General features: G+C 48.5%; 3 protein-coding genes across 5 annotated transcripts; all 3 read left to right on the plus strand.

The window, feature by feature from the left end:
* The first annotated feature begins 442 nt into the window (after positions 1-442).
* Positions 443-3,694, plus strand: snapc2 (small nuclear RNA activating complex, polypeptide 2). Of its 3 annotated transcripts, none has more exons than XM_019871166.1 (6): positions 443-773; positions 1,664-1,834; positions 1,901-2,021; positions 2,098-2,175; positions 3,148-3,236; positions 3,328-3,694. In XM_019871166.1, exons 1-6 carry the CDS (start codon positions 555-557, stop codon positions 3,562-3,564), a joined length of 915 nt encoding a protein of 304 aa, XP_019726725.1. In that variant the 5' UTR covers positions 443-554; the 3' UTR covers positions 3,565-3,694. The 3 variants fall into 3 exon arrangements, with proteins under 3 accessions (XP_019726725.1, XP_019726724.1, XP_019726726.1); XM_019871165.1 differs by having other exon boundaries at positions 444-773; positions 2,098-2,277; XM_019871167.1 differs by having other exon boundaries at positions 640-849; positions 2,098-2,277.
* Positions 3,695-8,854: 5,160 nt separating this feature from the next.
* Positions 8,855-10,045, plus strand: LOC109516534 (proteoglycan 4-like; the record flags this gene model as incomplete). The annotated part of the gene is made up of 1 exon (XM_019871169.1): positions 8,855-10,045. A coding segment is annotated over one exon (1,191 nt), but the record flags the coding sequence as incomplete, so codon positions are not given.
* Positions 10,046-10,135: 90 nt separating this feature from the next.
* LOC109516532 (uncharacterized) lies at positions 10,136-15,812 on the plus strand. Its single transcript, XM_019871164.1, has 12 exons — positions 10,136-10,523; positions 10,601-10,716; positions 11,258-11,322; positions 11,402-11,453; positions 11,540-11,595; positions 11,774-11,898; positions 12,656-12,715; positions 12,789-12,963; positions 13,058-13,219; positions 14,086-14,183; positions 15,078-15,259; positions 15,345-15,812. Exons 2-12 carry the CDS (start codon positions 10,630-10,632, stop codon positions 15,387-15,389), a joined length of 1,107 nt encoding a protein of 368 aa, XP_019726723.1. The 5' UTR covers positions 10,136-10,523; positions 10,601-10,629; the 3' UTR covers positions 15,390-15,812.
* Positions 15,813-17,547: the final 1,735 nt, after the last annotated feature.

Consider the following 17,547-nt stretch of genomic DNA (forward strand, 5'->3'; position numbering starts at 1 on the left):
AAGGAGCACACTATTTGGAAAGCGTTTTTCAATGCCAAATACTTAATGTTGGGATGGAATTTCCCGAGAAGACTTCTAGCAAAGTTATCGTCTTTTCTATCATTAGTGAAAAAAAACATTTTTTTCCCAATAAATATAATCCAATATAATCAATATTTAACCTGATTTTTCACATTAACGACAGTAGGAAAAAATACTTAGGGAACATTGCTGAGCCTATCGTAAAAAATAGGGGAAAAAAAGGAAACAAAATTAAAAATGGATAAGGCAGAGTTACATTGTGGACATGCAAATTACTTTTAACAATAACTCAGTCTTCTTATTTTGGCACGGCACTGCTCGACTGTAGGCAATTAAAAGTCCTTGTAAAAAAAAAAATGGAAGAATAAGTTTGTGATTACTAGTGACGTGAGAGAAATCGTTCGAATGTTGCCATCGGAAGTAGACTTGACGTCACGAGCACTACCGGATGTCGGTCGGTCACTTGTTGTCTGTAGTTCTTTGCTTTTAAGTTCGTCAGGCCGATTTGCAGTCTTGAGCGCGGTCAAGTCGACATGAAGCCGCCACCTCGCACGCGCAACAAACCAGATCGGAACCTGAACCCGAACCCTGAGCCAACACAATCCAGGCAACCCTGCGCTTGGTCCCGAAAGGAGCAGAAGATGCTGTTGGACGCCCTGAGGAGGCAAGGCTCTTCCTGCGGCGGAGGCTCGCCGGGGAACATCGACTATAGTCTGCTGAAGAAGGATGTTCCTTCTCGCTCCGATTCTGAGGTTCGCTACGGTCCAGTCTTCCAAGCAGTTGTTCCGACAAAACAGCGCTTTGGGTGTCGCGTGCACACATTCATCGGTGGGCTCTTTTGCCAATCATCTGTCCACTCGTTCCCTAATCGATGTGTAGGGATTTTTGGTTAGGTAATTGAAAATGGTTTTGGAACGCTGCTCGTGTGTCAGCTATGTCGCCATTACAGTTGCATAATTACAAGGTCGGTTGGACATTTTTTTGAAAAACAAACATTGAACCACTTGGTTTAATATTTTTGCGCCACAACTGATGAAATTATCTCGTGACGAAACTCAAACACCACCCCTGGGCCCAATGCACTAGGCTAGGGGATATATTTGATTTTCTCGTGACAGTAGTTCACTACGTATTGTGGAGTACGAAATGCCCAAGTCATCACAATACAGAGTTCTAAACTCCAACCGAGGGTTTCGGGCGTGCTGAACCCTGTCGCAGCGGTCTCCGGGCAGTAGGCGGGGTACACCCTGAACTTGTCACACTCACAATTTAACTATAATTCACTAAAATGAATGTAATGCCAAACACACTAAAAAAAAGTTGGCTCAAGACACTTTACACATAGAGCAGGTTTAGAAGCACCCTCCTCATGTATTCAAAGACCAACTGAGCCCCACCTGAGCAAGTACTAAGAGACAAGAGAAAACAAAAACTCACTCACCGCCGACTATTACTGGAAGGAGGACGAGCAACAAATCGGCGAGGGAGAATGCAGATCTGCAGATGCAGTGGGTGATGACATATGAACCAATAGGTTACAGAAGTGCAACAAAAAAAAAAAACATAATTGTCTTTCAATGTCCAACATTCAGACACGGTTTAACGCTTTGCAAGAATCGCAACACTGCTTCGGTCTTTGCAGATCCGGTCTGTGGTGCAACGCCTCCAGGACAAGGTGATCTCTGGCGCCATCTTGCAGCTGAAGACCAGGACATTGGCAGAGAAGAAGATGGCGCCCATCCACACATGGACCCGTTTGGCCCGGGTCGTGTCCGGGAGCTTCGACGGTCCGCTTTCCAAGGCGTTCTCTCAGGTGCCGCAGGCCAAATGACGCTCAGACAAATGTATGTGTTGCTCACCAAAGTTTTCTTGCCAGCAGATCTGGACTGTGGCGTCCACAGAGCCTCACACCCTCAGGAACTGCCAACCGCCGCGGCTGGAAGCAGCACAAAGCGACACCAGAGATTGTACCGCCCCTCTCGGACCAGCGCCGGCCCAAGGTATGGACCAGGATGCGGACGGGATCGGGACCAAATGTCTTGCAACAGTATGTTTGGTTCTTTGTGTTTGTCCAAGTCCCGTTCAAGAGTCCAGTAGCCAGCACGGGTCCGGCGCCAGCCCCAGTGATCCCGGTTGAGCAGCCGAGCCTTTCGGGTATGACCGCCTCCAAAGACTTCAAGGTGGACTTTGAGAGGATTTACAACTATCTGAGTGGCGTCCACAACCCTGAGGGCGAATGTGAGCTTACAGCCACAGGTGAATGCGGGCGACCGATCCAGTGCCAAGCTAACGCTCATCAAAACTCAGCAATTCTAGATCATTACAACTTTTGTACCGTATTGACCCGAATATAAGACGGCCCTGATTATAAGACGACCTCCTCTTTTTCAAGACTCAAGTTTGAAAAAAGACTTTTTGAACACCAAATAAATTTTTATACAGAAAATAATTACAGTACATCTGAAACAAATGATTCTAACAATATATTTGAGAGAAAAAGCATGTTATTTTGCCTCATTCAAATCTTAATATCTGAACATTTAAATATGTAAACTAAAGTGCAATCACATTCGTAAATGAATGGCTTCTGGTTTTTGAAATGTAAATTACATCATAACTTTTCATCAGCTGCCGGTTAACCTGGCCGATACTCGACCCACTTTTCTTCAGATTGTCGCTACGTTTCTCCATTTTCTGTTATCTCTTCTATTATTTTCTTCTCTTTTCTTTCTTACCGCTATTTTTTATTTTTCTTCTTTGTGCTACCGCTATTTTTATTTTTATTCTTCGTGACACGGGTTCACTTTGGCCTGGGGAGTCAAGTTCAGCATTCGCTTCCATGATATCTGGCGCCATCTAGCGTCGTGAATGGGTATAACCGTTATATATTCGGGGTCTAGATGTTACCCCGAATATAAGACGACCCCCACTTTTTCAGTCTTATTTCAATGCAAAAAACATCGTCTTATATTCAGGCCAATACGGTACTTCAGTTTGTACTTTTTGTATTACATTTAATTTAGTCAACAAGTTGAATCAGCACTCGATTATTCTACACAAGCATCTTGACCGAGTGAGTTCTTTTGCCACCTGTGTCAACTCTCTTATCGTGTCGTGTTCCTTAAGAGAGCGCCATTGTCTTGGACCTGGTGATGTCTCTCCCGGAGGAATTGGGCCTCCTGCGCTGCCAAAGCCTGCGCCAACATCTCATCCAGGTTGAGTCACTCCCACAACAAGGAAAAGACCGACACTGAGAGCCCAGCCCATCAATGTGGACTAATTGCAGCCCTCCTCTCCACCTCACAGGCGCACCAGAACTTGTCCGAAGCCGAGGATTCTGAGAAGGCCCGAAAAGTGCTGACGGAGCTGGAGAGTAAGCGGCAGGGAAGCGATCAGGAGTCTCAGCAGAACGTCGAAGACGGCGCCATAGGGCCAGCATCAGGGAGCGGCGAACCTGCGTGGACGGGACTGTGCCCCCCACTCAACCCTTTCATGATTCCACTGGAGCTGCTGAAGCGAAGATCGGACTTCACGTTGCTTTGACGCACGCGACATCGTTGTCGGATTTGTACATTCAGTTTTGTATTGCTGTTTTTTTTTTTTTTGTTTTGTTTGGTTTTTTTTGACCCAATTAAAACTATCTACTCAAAAGGCCGATCTTCTGGTGAACGGACAAATGGCTTTAGTGATCCTTGTGACTCGAGTGTCAAAAGCAGGAATACTACCATCGTCCATATAATGACCCGCTTATATGAGCTCAATGGCCTATTTTTAATCTTCCATATGACACGGACTGTTGATGACGTAGCAACTACAGCACTCAAATTAGGAGCAGGACTTAATATCATGACACATGGGACACCATCATCATCATCATAACTCTCATATCAGAAACAGGTTTGGAACAACGTCAAGAACATAACTGATGGTTGTGGGCAGTGGCTCAGCCCCTATCACCTGTGAATACCCCTCATTGTGAAAACTGAACATCACCACCAAAACGGGACTGTCATTTGGTGTATTGGTTGTGGCATGCAAAATACAGCAATAATCCAACATGGTGCGTTGAAAACCTGAAATCACTGCATGAAGCCCGCGATGAGGCGTGGAACACTTTTACTGCTTTCCGACTTTTGCCCATCACAAAGGAAGGTTGCGTAAACTGGCAATCACTCATTCCACCCATTTACCAACAGCAAATACAAATACTTGGTATGACCTGAACTAGTATTTGATTTGACTCATTGGAAGGGGCCCGGCGCCACCACCATGTTCCGCTTGGGAAATCCGATCAGAACATAACAGCAGGTATAATGTTGCAAATGACGTATCGGGAAGCAACAGGTTGAATTTTACCACTTGTCGTAAAAAAAAACAACAAAAAAAAAAACCGCTGGCTGAGTGACGCTTCCCGCTATTGAGGTGCGAGAGGGCAGAGTGCAACGGCGTGGCGATGCTGTCCTCCATACGGAACTTGTGTTCGGCCTTATCACCTTTATCAGTGACGGCGCTTTTTCCACACCTTAACTGGGTGGAGGAAAAAGCAAATGTTCTTATAGACACCTTGCCAAAGTCCAAGCAGCTCACAGCTTGTGTCATTCATCAGCGCCGACTGGGATGTAAAGTCACGCTCATGGCGTCGTCGTCTTCAGCCGTGATTCTTGCTGTCCTACTCATCGGCCTGTCTTCTGCCGATGGTAAGTTTGAGGTCAGGCTTCATCGGTCGTCTGTTCGGAAAAAGGCTGCAAACAATATGAAACAGATTCACCGATGCTATATGACATACGTAAATGCAGTGGAACTGATATTTTGGTTTTTAAGGAAGTGCCATGTTCGACACTTGCCAGGCATTAAAACGCCCTTTTCTTGAACAAGAGTTCTTGTTTTGTGACCTCTCTTGTTGCGACCTGTTTTATTCCTCTCTCGGAGAAACCATTTACATTTATTTTCACCAGTGATTGAACAGACAGACCTCTGAACATATCCGTGGAGCTTTTAGGGAGACTCTTGGTCTTCATAACGACTCAGTGATCATCGCTGGATGTATTATCGACGGTTTTATAAAAAAAAAAAAAAAACATTGTTCAGTGATAGGTTTGTTTTAAAATCCTTTAAAAAGCGCATGACTCTTTTATGTTTTCATTTAATCTAATGAATTCTATTTTTGCAACGATTTCATAATTAGGATTCATGATGGTGAATTGTCTGTCGTTACTTATATCAGTTTCAACCCCTTTTTGATTGAACAATCACATTACACCCTGAAAAAATGTTTCCCTCATGTAGACTGTCATTTAACAAATGCTTCTTCGTAAATCATAAACATCTTCAACAGATAAGTACAATTGGTGAAATTCTGTTTAGAGGCCATGACGACCAGGACTTTTTCCAATATGAAGTTTGATCTCTTGTAGTTCTTCCTCTTCTTTTTTTTTTTTTTTTTTTTTTTTTTTACCCAGCCAATGAAAGAAATTCTGGCATGTTATGTGAGGGTTTTTTTTTTCAAAATGTGTCTCCACTGTATTGATATCAAATAGAATTGTCTCATATGAATCACAGTTCTCTAATTGAGTCCCCTTTTTTTCTTTCACTGATGATAGCGTCACAGTGCAGAGGTGAAGGGTTCGATTCCAGCTCGGGCCTACCTGTGTGGAGTTTGCATGTTCTCCCCATGCCTGCATGCGTTTTCTCCGGGTACTTCAGTTTCCTCCCACCTTCCAAAAACATGCATGGCAGGTTCATGTAAAACTCTAAATTGTCCCTCGGTTTGAGTGTGAGCGCAGATGTTTGTTCGTCTCAGTGTGCCCTGCAATTGGCTGACAACCGGTTCAGGGTGTCCCCTGCCTACTGCCCAAAGACGGCTGGGATAGGCCCCAGTACCCCCCGGGACCCTTGCGAGGATAAGGCGGATCGGAAAATGGATGCATGGATGGCGATTCACTTTCCATTATTTGCAGTACAACAGTAATACAGTAATTCACTTCAGGCTACTAAATTACAGTGTTGTTCTACTTCCAGTTCCTCATCGCATAGAAAACTACAATGTACCAGAAAATGCCATCTCGAGAGCTACCCCAGACCTGGGTGTGACCATGGACCCAGCCGGTCAAGCATTCTCAAAAGCTCTCCTGGGCTCCTGCAAATCCCTTTGACGCTCCCAAACACACACACACACCTGGACAGACACCACACACACACACACACACACACACACACATTCCTTTGATACCTTTTATATTCTTTGAAACATGACCCTTGGCGGCCCAGTGGTCAAGTGGTTAGCGCAACGACCTCACAGTGCAGAGTTCGTGGATTCGCTCCCGGCTCCGGCCTTCGTGTTTGGAGTTTGCATGTCCTCCCCGGGCCTGCGTAGGTTTTCTCCGGGTACTCCGGTTTCTTCCCACATTCCAAAAACATGCATGGCAGGCTGATTGAACACTCAAAATTGTACCTACGCGTGTGTGTGTGAGCGCGGATGGTTGTTCGTCTCAGTGTGCCCTGCAATTGGCTGACAACCGGTTCAGGGTGTCCCCTGCCTACTGCCCAAAGACGGCTGGGATAGGCCCCAGTACCCCCCGGGACCCTTGCGAGGATAAGGCGGATCGGAAAATGGATGCATGGATGGCGATTCACTTTCCATTATTTGCAGTACAACAGTAATACAGTAATTCACTTCAGGCTACTAAATTACAGTGTTGTTCTACTTCCAGTTCCTCATCGCATAGAAAACTACAATGTACCAGAAAATGCCATCTCGAGAGCTACCCCAGACCTGGGTGTGACCATGGACCCAGCCGGTCCGGCCACAACGGACCCAACTGGTCCGGCAACAACCGATCCAACCGGTCCAGCCACAACGGATCCAGCGGGTCCAGCCACCACCGAGCCAGCCAGTCTGGGGACAACCGATCCAGCCACAACGGATCCAGCGGGTCCAGCCACCACCGAGCCAGCCAGTCTGGGGACAACCGATCCAGCCACAACGGATCCAGCGGGTCCAGCCACCACCGAGCCAGCCAGTCTGGGGACAACCGATCCAGCCACAACGGATCCAGCGGGTCCAGCCACCACCGAGCCAGCCAGTCTGGGGACAACCGATCCAGCCACAACGGATCCAGCGGGTCCAGCCACCACCGAGCCAGCCAGTCTGGGGACAACCGATCCAGCCACAACGGATCCAGCGGGTCCAGCCACCACCGAGCCAGCCAGTCTGGGGACAACCGATCCAGCCACAACGGATCCAGCGGGTCCAGCCACCACCGAGCCAGCCAGTCTGGGGACAACCGATCCAGCCACAACGGATCCAGCGGGTCCAGCCACCACCGAGCCAGCCAGTCTGGGGACAACCGATCCAGCCACAACGGATCCAGCGGGTCCAGCCACCACCGAGCCAGCCAGTCTGGGGACAACCGATCCAGCCACAACGGATCCAGCGGGTCCAGCCACCACCGAGCCAGCCAGTCTGGGGACAACCGATCCAGCCACAACGGATCCAGCGGGTCCAGCCACCACCGAGCCAGCCAGTCTGGGGACAACCGATCCAGCCACAACGGATCCAGCGGGTCCAGCCACCACCGAGCCAGCCAGTCTGGGGACAACCGATCCAGCCACAACGGATCCAGCGGGTCCAGCCACCACCGAGCCAGCCAGTCTGGGGACAACCGATCCAGCCACAACGGATCCAGCGGGTCCAGCCACCACCGAGCCAGCCAGTCTGGGGACAACCGATCCAGCCACAACGGATCCAGCGGGTCCAGCCACCACCGAGCCAGCCAGTCTGGGGACAACCGATCCAGCCACAACGGATCCAGCGGGTCCAGCCACCACCGAGCCAGCCAGTCTGGGGACAACCGATCCAGCCACAACGGATCCAGCGGGTCCAGCCACCACCGAGCCAGCCAGTCTGGGGACAACCGATCCAGCCACAACGGATCCAGCGGGTCCAGCCACCACCGAGCCAGCCAGTCTGGGGACAACCGATCCAGCCACAACGGATCCAGCGGGTCCAGCCACCACCGAGCCAGCCAGTCTGGGGACAACCGATCCAGCCACAACGGATCCAGCGGGTCCAGCCACCACCGAGCCAGCCAGTCTGGGGACAACCGATCCAGCCACAACGGATCCAGCGGGTCCAGCCACCACCGAGCCAGCCAGTCTGGGGACAACCGATCCAGCCACAACGGATCCAGCGGGTCCAGCCACCACCGAGCCAGCCAGTCTGGGGACAACCGATCCAGCCACAACGGATCCAGCGGGTCCAGCCACCACCGAGCCAGCCAGTCTGGGGACAACCGATCCAGCCACAACGGATCCAGCGGGTCCAGCCACCACCGAGCCAGCCAGTCTGGGGACAACCGATCCAGCCACAACGGATCCAGCGGGTCCAGCCACCACCGAGCCAGCCAGTCTGGGGACAACCGATCCAGCCACAACGGATCCAGCGGGTCCAGCCACCACCGAGCCAGCCAGTCTGGGGACAACCGATCCAGCCACAACGGATCCAGCGGGTCCAGCCACCACCGAGCCAGCCAGTCTGGGGACAACCGATCCAGCCACAACGGATCCAGCGGGTCCAGCCACCACCGAGCCAGCCAGTCTGGGGACAACCGATCCAGCCACAACGGATCCAGCGGGTCCAGCCACCACCGAGCCAGCCAGTCTGGGGACAACCGATCCAGCCACAACGGATCCAGCGGGTCCAGCCACCACCGAGCCAGCCAGTCTGGGGACAACCGATCCAGCCACAACGGATCCAGCGGGTCCAGCCACCACCGAGCCAGCCAGTCTGGGGACAACCGATCCAGCCACAACGGATCCAGCGGGTCCAGCCACCACCGAGCCAGCCAGTCTGGGGACAACCGATCCAGCCACAACGGATCCAGCGGGTCCAGCCACCACCGAGCCAGCCAGTCTGGGGACAACCGATCCAGCCACAACGGATCCAGCGGGTCCAGCCACCACCGAGCCAGCCAGTCTGGGGACAACCGATCCAGCCACAACGGATCCAGCGGGTCCAGCCACCACCGAGCCAGCCAGTCTGGGGACAACCGATCCAGCCACAACGGATCCAGCGGGTCCAGCCACCACCGAGCCAGCCAGTCTGGGGACAACCGATCCAGCCACAACGGATCCAGCGGGTCCAGCCACCACCGAGCCAGCCAGTCTGGGGACAACCGATCCAGCCACAACGGATCCAGCGGGTCCAGCCACCACCGAGCCAGCCAGTCTGGGGACAACCGATCCAGCCACAACGGATCCAGCGGGTCCAGCCACCACCGAGCCAGCCAGTCTGGGGACAACCGATCCAGCCACAACGGATCCAGCGGGTCCAGCCACCACCGAGCCAGCCAGTCTGGGGACAACCGATCCAGCCACAACGGATCCAGCGGGTCCAGCCACCACCGAGCCAGCCAGTCTGGGGACAACCGATCCAGCCACAACGGATCCAGCGGGTCCAGCCACCACCGAGCCAGCCAGTCTGGGGACAACCGATCCAGCCACAACGGATCCAGCGGGTCCAGCCACCACCGAGCCAGCCAGTCTGGGGACAACCGATCCAGCCACAACGGATCCAGCGGGTCCAGCCACCACCGAGCCAGCCAGTCTGGGGACAACCGATCCAGCCACAACGGATCCAGCGGGTCCAGCCACCACCGAGCCAGCCAGTCTGGGGACAACCGATCCAGCCACAACGGATCCAGCGGGTCCAGCCACCACCGAGCCAGCCAGTCTGGGGACAACCGATCCAGCCACAACGGATCCAGCGGGTCCAGCCACCACCGAGCCAGCCAGTCTGGGGACAACCGATCCAGCCACAACGGATCCAGCGGGTCCAGCCACCACCGAGCCAGCCAGTCTGGGGACAACCGATCCAGCCACAACGGATCCAGCGGGTCCAGCCACCACCGAGCCAGCCAGTCTGGGGACAACCGATCCAGCCACAACGGATCCAGCGGGTCCAGCCACCACCGAGCCAGCCAGTCTGGGGACAACCGATCCAGCCACAACGGATCCAGCGGGTCCAGCCACCACCGAGCCAGCCAGTCTGGGGACAACCGATCCAGCCACAACGGATCCAGCGGGTCCAGCCACCACCGAGCCAGCCAGTCTGGGGACAACCGATCCAGCCACAACCAATCCAACCGGTCCGGCCACAACGGATCCAGCCGGTCCAGGCACCACCGAGCCAGCCAGTCCGGGGACAACCGAGCCAGCCGGTCCGGCCACAACTGACCCAGCCGGTCCGGCCACAACCGAGCCAGCCAGTCCGGGGACAACCGAGCAGCTCAAGACCACCGACCCAGCGAGTACAGTACCACCATCATCAACACCAGAACCTTCATCAGATCCCATATCTACACCAAAACCCACCACATTAGCTCCAGGGACAACAACAACAATTCACTGCCAAAACGGAGGAACGTTCAGTGGCGGCATTTGCAACTGTGCCAGCGGATTCCATGGAAATGCTTGCCAGTTCCTGAACGAAACCATACAGTTTGGTATGTGCAATTCCATCTGCAACATGCGGCCACATGCTATATTGCCTTGCCCTGATTGCGTTGCCCGTGTACTGCAGATCGCATCGAACGGTTGGTGAAAATTCAAATGGTGATCGACCAGGAATACAACCCCAATTACGACAACACCAGCTCAAAGGATTACAGAAACTTCGTTGATGAATTTATCAAGGAGGTGAACATATCGCAGTCTGTCCTCACTTAACAAGTTCATGAGATGATCATGAGAGGAGATGTGCGTTGTTCATCGTCACGATTTGATTGTACTCGTCAAATTTGTGTTGTTTCCCAACAGCCTTCTGTTTCGTTCCGTCTTGTTGATTTGCATAGTTTGGATCATGTCGAGAAAACGTTCAAGTGAAGAGCAAAGATGCGGACTCCGCCTTTGAAGCTAAAGTCCAAAGCAAATTTCTATTTTCAAACGTGAATTGAGAAGAGGGGAGCGGCACTCCGTTCGTGCATTATTCAGTAACTATACAGTAACCATGTGCCCCATTTGAATGCCTATTCTGTGTATTCACATACACTCCATGACTCATGCTTAGATTTGCGCAAAGTGTATTTGTCACAGAGTATACACAAAGACAGTCACCGGAATCGTCCAATCGTACTCACATCTAGCGCACTGAAAGATATCAATCCAATGTTCTCTTCAGAGAGAGTTTTGTTTTCTATGGAGATGGTTCTTTAATTTGAGGATATTGTTACTCTTTCAGATGGAGGACTTTTACCGAGAAAAAAGCCTGCAAAAACTTGTCAAAGTGGTGGTAACCAATGTTAGGTAACGCCAGTCCAACAAATCAAATTTTCTTGACCAGCAGTCGGGCCGATGGCTAAACGCTTATGTTTGTTTCTCTCAGCCGAGTGGCCTCGCCAATGTTGATGAGACGTTCGGCCTCTGCACTGGAGCGGGTAAAGCCAACCAACCATCTTTGAGATTGGATATCACATCGGCCTTGGTCGATAAGAACAATAATACAGGATTATCTTTATTGCAGCGCAGATTAGCCATCGACGCTACGGCCACCCGCAGAGTCACACCAAGACCACAAGGGTAATTAGACAACGGAAAAACACACAAGCACACGGATGGTGACCAATAAGTGTGGATTGCAACACAAATGACTTATTTATTTCCTTTTTGGGGGGCTTAAAATCAAGCGTCCCTGAAATTCAGGATCGTCATCCAATTGTGTTGAAATATTTTTTGCTTTGCGTGCGTTGCGTTTCAGCGTCAACGTCAGCCACGATGTGGTTTTGTCGATCACAAACCAGCTGAACATCGGTGACCAAGAATATCAGTTCGAAGTGGATACGATCGATATGGCTCTGAAAACGCTGATTAACTGCACAACAGGTGGGCTGCTACACTACAAATGACCTACAGTCAATTTAGTCAACCGCTGGGTCGGATAATTGTGAAGGCTCTGTCACCAGCCTGCTCCAGCAAGTCTCGCAAGAGTCAACCATCCCAAAAGAGAGACTCTAAGTGACCCAGGTCATGGTCATTCGCAAATGGAGCCCCCTGGACTTGTGTTGCTTGTTCAAGATAATTCACCTTTAATTCAAAAAGCTTTTTCAACTCCACACTGATTTTACATTTATGTGTGAAGAAGCCTTTTGGATTGCAAATGAAAAATATCAACAACCACCAAGAGCCCAGTTGCCTCCATTCGTGTTTACGGTTGACTGACAACTCTGAGATCTTATTTGACCTGCGCTCGCTTCTCTGCAATGACTTCCAACCCAGTTCAAATGAATTTGAAAGTGGTCCTTGTTACTCAAGCGTGAGAGCACAGATGTCAAACCCTGGTCCTCGAGGGCCGCTATCCTGCGTGTTTTTATTTTAGATGTTTCTATCCTTCAACGTACCTGACTTAAGTTATCAGATCATCTGCAGGAGCCTGATCGTGATTTTTGAGTCAGGTGTGTTGCAGGAAGAAAAAAAAATCTACAACATGGAGGAGACCGGCCGTTTGACACCCGCTTCCTAAAGTGTCGACACCTAAGTTGTGTTGTAAATTTATGCTGGAGAAATGAAGCGGACATATTGAACAAATGAGGGACTGACAACAAATGAAATACTGAATCATAAAAACACCTCTTTTTTTCAGTTTGCCCCTACAATGTGACAGAGACACCGATTGTGAATGAGACTGAAGTGAATAGGAACAGTAAGTCTATTTCAGTCAGTCGCGAGTGTGAAGCTTGGAAATGATAAGCCCTCTGCTCGTCGTCTCCCTCCAGCACTTTGCAACTCGTACGTGTTGGATCCGGACATTGCCCAGCACTACAAGGCCGTGGACTACAACAACATGCTGGTGTGCGTCACTCGATGCAAAAGAAGTTACGGCTCGGATTTTCTTCGCTGCAACAACGATGGAGTGTGCAGAGTTTCCGCGGGTGTCGGTGCCGTTTGCAAGTCAGTCCTCGTGGAGCATTTCATTTGTCTTCGCTATCGACACTTTTGTGTCACGACCACCACATTCTGACTTGGTCTTTGCGCATGTTTTCAGTTGTAAGGATTTGGGATCCACGTGGTACTTAGGCATTGACTGCGGGTTGCCTATCCAAAAAGTTCCCTTCTATGCCGGTTTGGTGGTCACCCTGGTTTGTCTCCTAGCCACCATGGCAGGCTTGACCGCGTACGTGATCATCAACAAGAAAGAGCAGACAAGGTACGGTGGGCTTTGGCCACAACAACGGTATTAGTGTGAGAAGATTTCATTTTGGGCTTTTGGAAATCTCTCTCATGGAGATTTCTGAACTGATTCACACCATTCCATTCGTCAAAATAGTAATAGAGGACATCCGAGAAGCTTTTTTTGTTTTTAATGTGTGTTAGCATATACATAAGGAGCGTGCAAGACAATTCAATACGATCTCAATACGATTTTCGATATGTGAGGAACGCGGCAATTCAAGGACGCTTCGATTTGAAAGTGGAACGATTCTGTTCGGTGCAATTCAGTGGGATTACGGTTTGATTCAAGACGGTACAGCTCACCTCAAGAGGGTGTAGTGCAATGCCTTTGTTGTCATTTTACGTCTATTTGAATGAACCTGTCACAACTGTAACTGTGCTATTTCCTTCCAAAACGTAGGTCTCCAACGAGTTTTCAAAGTGGAACGATTCGATTCGATTTGATGCACTCGCATCTTTGGAATCAAAAAAACAATTGGCCTTTTCAAACAATGTTAGTATTTGAGAATTCTCAGTAGAAAAAAAAGCACAAAGATCCAAAAGCATCCATGGCGGCGATTACAGCAATCACCATTCGATTAGGGCGACGATTCTGAATTTTTTTTCGTCCTGTTTTTAACTTTTCCATGCTCACATTCTAGATTTGTTTTCTTCTAATTCTCCAGCAATTCCTTCAGCATCAGCAAATCAGCCTTCACGCGCAATTTCCACACAAACCGCAGTCTCTACTTTCTGCACACTACTTTTAGGCTGCCATTTTATCATATTTGTCCGTTTTCATTGAGTTTCGCATGCGTGCATGTCGGATTCCACAAACATTGTTCTAATCACCACCTCCAGGAAAAAAGACATGAAAAAGAAGCTGGTGAACAACTGGCTCAACGACGAATTCGAGTGGTCCCGATCCGAGAAACTCTCGACAGGCACCTTTAATGCTGGTAAGGCATCTATCTCTGCTTTTACTGTAGCAAAACTTTCCTACTCACCGTTTAAAATCTCTGAACCAGCCAGCGGTCTTGTTGTGCTGTGCTCCGATGGCTTTTGTCACTACCAGTTGACGTTCGCTACATAACACAAAGAGGAAATGAAATAATGTATATTTATACAGCGAAATGTTCAACTTAACCTGAGGGTTTCAATTAAGTGACGTCTGCTAGCTTAATGCTAATACATGTAGCAAAACACTGAAGATGGAAATGATGGACCATAGACGTAAAGGTATTTGTAAACCTTCAAACCACTGCTACTTTACCACACACGGGGAGAAGCAACACATACAAATGCAGGGATTTAATTGGGAATTTTCTCTGCCATGGCTTCTTGCTCTTATTTACGATGTGTGGCTTCGGTGTTGTGTGACACGTTGCGTCACTAACTGGTTCTACAATGCAAGCCACAAAAAAATCAAATAAAAATCATTGCTTAATGAGATTTCAGCAGACCTGAGAAAATACAGTAATGGGCTACGGGGGGAGGGACGGATCCTTGTAGACAATTATTACTGCTACTCACTTCAATAGAATGTTAGGTGTTTATCATCTTCAAGGAAAAAACGACACAGTTACACTTCCCAAGAATACACACACACACACAGACAAGTATATTCTGTACGTAAATTTGAAGTGAATATGATTTTGCGTCGTTCTTCATCAGGCTGCGCGACTGAATGAGAACATGGCGCCCTCTTGTGGCCCCTCAAAAGAGACAGCCGTTGGAAACGCGCAAATTTATTGAAAAGCAGCCTTTCCAGACCTTTAAAAATCAGCAAAAGATAGCATTTCAAATAGCGCAGGCATACTGTGGCGTACAGCCAACGAGCTTGCTTGTTTCAGGACACCTGAACCCGACCTTCCCCTACGACGCGCCGCTGCGGACACCGCCGATGCGCCAACACAACGACTCGAGACAGTCCGGCCGGTCCAGCCCGGCCGTGAGCATGTACAGGCTCGACGGAGCGGCCCGCGGGTATGACGGATCGCTTCGCCCCAACGGATTCCCTATCTCTGATCAAGAGGTAAGTCGGACTAAAAATGTCCATCCGTCCGTCTGGTTTCGCAACTGCGTGTGAGACGTCAGTGTGTTCTGTGCTCGCCTTGCAGATGAGGATCCACAGGCCGCAGATCAGGTCATCGTGGGACGCCTGAGCGCCCCCCCTTTTCAAAAACAAGCACCTTAACGACCCAGCGGCAGCAACAACACTCTTCTTCGAAGGAAGCTAATTTATTGGATCTCTTGTCTTACAACATCTAAGCTGGAGAAATGAATTCTTTTGTCTGTAAAAGTAGCGATTTGCCATTCACGTAGTTGGAAAGTACGTGATCATCGCTTTGGAACATGTTTGTTGATTTATTTTATTTGGTCGGGACCATGCATGAATGACAATCAGCAAGAAAATGCACTTTGCACCCGAACCCTCAGACCCTACTCAGCCTGAACGCTCGCACGTTTTATTTCTGAATCAAGTTGGTGTCATTTTGTTTCTGTGCAGAATGCTTGCAAATATGCATTTGGGACTTTGTTCTACTCTATTGTTGCTTTTGAATGAAAAAAAAAAGCTGATTATCAAAGGCTCGTTTTTCTTCTGGCGACTGCGAACTGTGCTCACCACTTCAAATTCCCACAGCGGTCAACGAGCACACAAGTGGCGGTGCGGTCGGCATAAACCGGGGGTCGGCAACACGCAGCTCTCGAGCCGTATGCGGCTCTTTAGCGCCCCCCAGTGGCTCCCTGGAGCTTTTTCAACCTTCATTATGAGGCTTTTTATTTTTTTCGCCGCTCCAGACATATTTGTTTTTTGTTTATTTTGGTCCAATATGGCTCTTTCAACATTTTGGGTTGCCGACCCCTGGCATAAACGATCGAGTGCTAAAGTACTGTCGCCTCTCGGACGCACGCATGCAGCTGCCGCACTTTCACGCGGCAACACGGCGCAGGAAGACTAGTGTGTGTGTGTACTGTGTGTGTGTGTGTGTGTTCAGCAAGATGAAACGTTGACATGACGCCATTGTTGTCATTACACAATCACGCATTCCAATCAGATGGCGGAAGCCTGTCTGGGTTGCCATGTCAATTGAATGTGAGGGGGGACCTGAATCAGCAGCGGGAGGCGTCCTCACCCAATCACATTTCAAATTCGTTGACCCACGAGAATCATCAAATAATTCCATCTGCACACGTTATTAGTGCATTAAATCAACGGCCATTTTGAGACCCTTCTTTACCCTACCATGTGGAAAAAAATAATACATAGACACACCTGGGATTGAACGCCTGGATTCTTTAAAAAAAAAAAAAAACATTAAGAAACGTCCTCGGCACTGAATTGAGTTTATCTGCCGCATGAGAGCACATGCCATACATACAGAACTCACGGTCTTATTATTTTTAAGAAAACAAACAAACCTTTGGCAAAAATTAGGTCATTTTCTGTGACGTTAGACTACTGCCAAAGATAATACTGCAAACGTTCACAATTGAGAAGGAGCAAAAAAAAAAAAAAAAAATCATTAAACAAATGTTTGCAGTAGCAACACGGAGGTATTTTTCTGATTATTTTTATACACATGAGCTCATTGAGCAAATTTCTTTGGTTGGCTGCGTGCATGTTTGTTTGTTTGTTTTATTGAACATATATAAAACATACAATAACATGACAAAATGCAAACAAAAATTATGAAAGGAAAATAAAAGTAAAAGTAAGTAATACAAACATCATCACAGTTATATGTTCAAAGGAGTAGGAAGAAGTATACCACTTATCTAGTCCTACCCCTTTTTGAGCAATAATGTATATTGATCATTTCCAATACCAAAGAAAAAGAAGAAATCTAAATTTCATCAAATACTTTTACCCTTTTGTGTACTATGCTTATCTATTGATACACCTTTCGGTTTGTATATATGTATCATTATTCTTTCTACTTTTTATATCAAATGACTCATATTCATTATATATACCACATTTCTTGAATACATTCAATAAGTTGTTCAAAATCCAGAACAAGAACAAACCATAGTATTACTATATTTTATAAGTACCAGTATGTAAAATTTATCTTCTCAACTTTGTTTTATGTAGTTTTTTTGTACTAATCTTTTGAATTTGTTTTTGAACTCGTCCAAAGATTTACTCATTTTCAGATCCATCTCAAGCTTATTCCACAGATTAACTCCTATTACTGATACACATCTTTGCTTGATGTTTGTTCTTGTTCTGGATTTTTTGTATTGATTAATACCTCTTAGATTATAACAACTATCTCTGATTTCAAAAAGCTTCTGGATATTTTGACAAAGGAGATT

Source organism: Hippocampus comes, unplaced genomic scaffold, assembly GCF_001891065.2.
Source record: "Hippocampus comes isolate QL1 unplaced genomic scaffold, H_comes_QL1_v1.1 scaffold83, whole genome shotgun sequence".
NCBI lineage: Eukaryota > Metazoa > Chordata > Actinopteri > Syngnathiformes > Syngnathidae > Hippocampus > Hippocampus comes.